The sequence below is a fragment of the Mytilus edulis genome, chromosome 1 (genome assembly GCF_963676685.1).
Source record: "Mytilus edulis chromosome 1, xbMytEdul2.2, whole genome shotgun sequence".
NCBI classification, from domain to species: domain Eukaryota; kingdom Metazoa; phylum Mollusca; class Bivalvia; order Mytilida; family Mytilidae; genus Mytilus; species Mytilus edulis.
The window spans coordinates 67,050,763-67,053,765 of record NC_092344.1 but is presented as its reverse complement, the minus strand read 5'-3'; the positions used below and the strand labels follow the sequence as shown (position 1 = coordinate 67,053,765).

General features: G+C 33.8%; 1 protein-coding gene across 1 annotated transcript; it reads right to left on the bottom strand.

Annotated features, from left to right (window-relative positions):
• Positions 1–234: 234 nt before the first annotated feature.
• On the bottom strand, positions 235–1,267 carry LOC139528921 (ras-related protein Rap-1b-like). The gene has a single exon (XM_071325193.1). It carries the CDS (start codon positions 1,234–1,236, stop codon positions 235–237), a length of 1,002 nt encoding a protein of 333 aa, XP_071181294.1. The 5' UTR covers positions 1,237–1,267.
• Between the last annotated feature and the right edge of the window lie 1,736 nt (positions 1,268–3,003).

Here is a 3,003-nt window from a genome sequence, read left to right as displayed (position 1 = left end):
GACAATGACAGTGATATTAAAACAATTGATAAGAACAGTCAAATGTACATGGCAAAAGACAAAGCACAAGCATTCCTATTTCAATTTCTACTAACAAAAACGCCGCAAATTTTGCAAAAATTGCGCCCTTTCACTAATTTAAAAGTTACAAAGAATAAACAAAAATACATTTATAACATCAAAACATTTTTTGTTTTCATTTTAATTATAAAAACATAATCAAATATTTACAAATTACCTCTCGAGTCTTTTATTGGAATGTTTTCGTACTAAACCAGAAAAGATATTCGAAAAGCGAGCTCTTACATTAATTTGTGATTTTTTAGCCAAGTTAAGATGGCTTTGCATGCCTTTTTCCCGCATGTCAGCGTGAATATTTTTATTTCCATGAAATAGATGTTTCTTTTGATCGACAATTTTGCCTGATTTCGTAGTTTCGAGAGTCTGACAAAACCATGAACTGGTATGGTCTTCTGATGGAAAACATTTTCTACCTCGTAAAGTTTGGTGTATTCTTTTGATTGTCATTTGCTTGAAGTCATCGAAAACAGAGTCCTGAAAATGTTTATCAGATGGATTTAACCTCTCTGTGGTTTGAGTTTTTTTGAACATGCATTTTCTTGTTTTTAAATTTTGTCGAAGATCAGTGGAATCAGAAGGTTTTCTACTTAAACTTGTTGAACGAATGCGAAATGGTCCTTTTTGTTCAGATCGCGTATTTCCAAGTTGTTCAAGAAGAATCTCGAAAATGTCTTTGATATGTTGATCTGTCTTTGCAGAGACTTCAAGGAAACAACCTCCAAGATTTTCACCAAAAGCCCAATTCAAAGCATCGAATGTTTCGATCTGCCTATTATTTTCCATGTCAAGATTGTTACCAACAATAACAACGGGAATGTTCAAAACATTATTCCGAGCTTGTTTAATCTTCTCCCAAATGTTCTTCATTTCTTCAAAGGATCGTTTATCGTCTATAGCATAGACAAGTACGAAAGCGTTTGCTTGCGACATGTATATTTGTTGCATTGCTGGAAATGATATACTACCAGCTGTATCTATATAGTCTATATTTTGTCGTTTGCCGTTAATATAATACGGCTGCGAATATGTTTCTTCAACAGTTTCCAAATATTCCTCGAAAAACGTTCCGAACAAATATCTCCGTAAAATAGACGTTTTCCCAACACGTCCTGCACCAAGAAATGCTATTTGAAATCTTGGACATTGTTCTGTCATTTTTAAAACAAAGTTGTATTATAATAATCCGTTCAGACGATCGAAGGCAAACTATACTCATTAAGTCTGGTGCCTCGGTTTTATAGCATCGAAAAACAATACCACGTGATTCAATATCCTATAATTTATACTGCTCTATGAATGAACGTAATTACCATGAAGAATCTGACTCGATTTGTAATTGTATATTGATTAGCTTGTCAGGAGCAGAAGTTTATTTACGCCATTACAGAAATACCAAATCTACAATTAAAACTTAAGGTCAAAAGTTTCATTCTCCGCTAATAATATAAATAAAATCAGATTTATTGGCCAAGGCAACGACATTTTAATAAGATTGTGTTACTACTGAATTCGGCTTTATACTTTGCTATTCTAAAACAAAGATGGACAAAACCAATTTGCTTTATCCGTATGACTTCGTTGTTCATTTTTATAATTACAATTGACTATTGTAAAAACTGTTCATTGTAATCATTTAAGAATTGAATGCTTCTTTTTGTAACTTCATTGGGGTGTAAAAGCGATGACCGAAGTATATTTTCCGCGCTTTATTCTAAAAATGTGCGCACGGTCAACGCTTTTACACCCCTATGAAGTAACAAAAAGAAGCATTCAATACTTATAATTACATTTTTTAGCTAGGATCATGAAAACACGAATTTTATCATTTTTTTAAATTTAATTCACCCGTGCCAGAGGCGGATCCAGGGGGTGGTCATCCGGTGCCGGTGACCACCCCCTGGGTTTGCAAAAATGGTGTACCATGTACCAAAAAAATGGTGCACCTTGAACATTTTGAAAAATAAATTCGTCGATCGTAAGCACCGGTCATAAAGTTGTCATTACTTACCTTAAGGCTAAATACATGTACCTTGACAGGTGTGAACATGTAATCAACAATCGCTAATTACTTGGTCGATTTCTTTGATGTTAACTTAAGGTGTAAAAATGAGGAGACAGTCCTCAATCTTAGATGTTTTTAGCAGGTAATTTATACTTATTTTACATTACGTTTATCTAAATTTTTAAAGTTTGTATAATAATTAATAAATAAAAGTGTTTTACTTTGTGGCAAACATAATCTTCCTATAAGGGGCCATAAAAGAATTGAATTTTAATTTAAGAATTAAAAAGGTGATCACCCCCTAATAAATTCCTGGATCCGCCCCTGCGTGCACTTTATTGTAAGACCTCGTGATATCATGAATGATAGGTTTTATTGTGTAATGCCTAAGGAATAACACATGATGTGTATTTAGCCAATCAGAATAACGTATTATAATGAAACATACATCTTATGTAATTATTATACATGCATCAAGCTCGTCTAAATATACCAACAAGGGATATTATGCCAATCTTTTTTACGGATTGGTGTCGTTTCGAATGTGTATGTTAAAAGCATTTCCCTGGCAAGAATACAGCAATTCACTGCGTCTATTTTTCTCAGTGTTAATTCATTATCAAGATAAACCTACCACTGTACATTAAAACTGGGTCATTATTATGGTATTACATGTGTTTTTATAATGGCCCTGTTATATGTCCAAGGTCTGTAATAATGGTCGAGGAAGTCTGTAATGGCCCGAGGCAACGCCGGGTGCTATTACAGACATCCGAGGCCATTATAACTGACCGAGGACATATAACAGGGTCATTATAAAAACACCCATTTCTTAATACATTTATTAACCAACTGAACAAAAGTGTATGTGTTGCTGCTCAGGGAACTCAATTTAGGGTATGCAATGAAATTCCTACAAT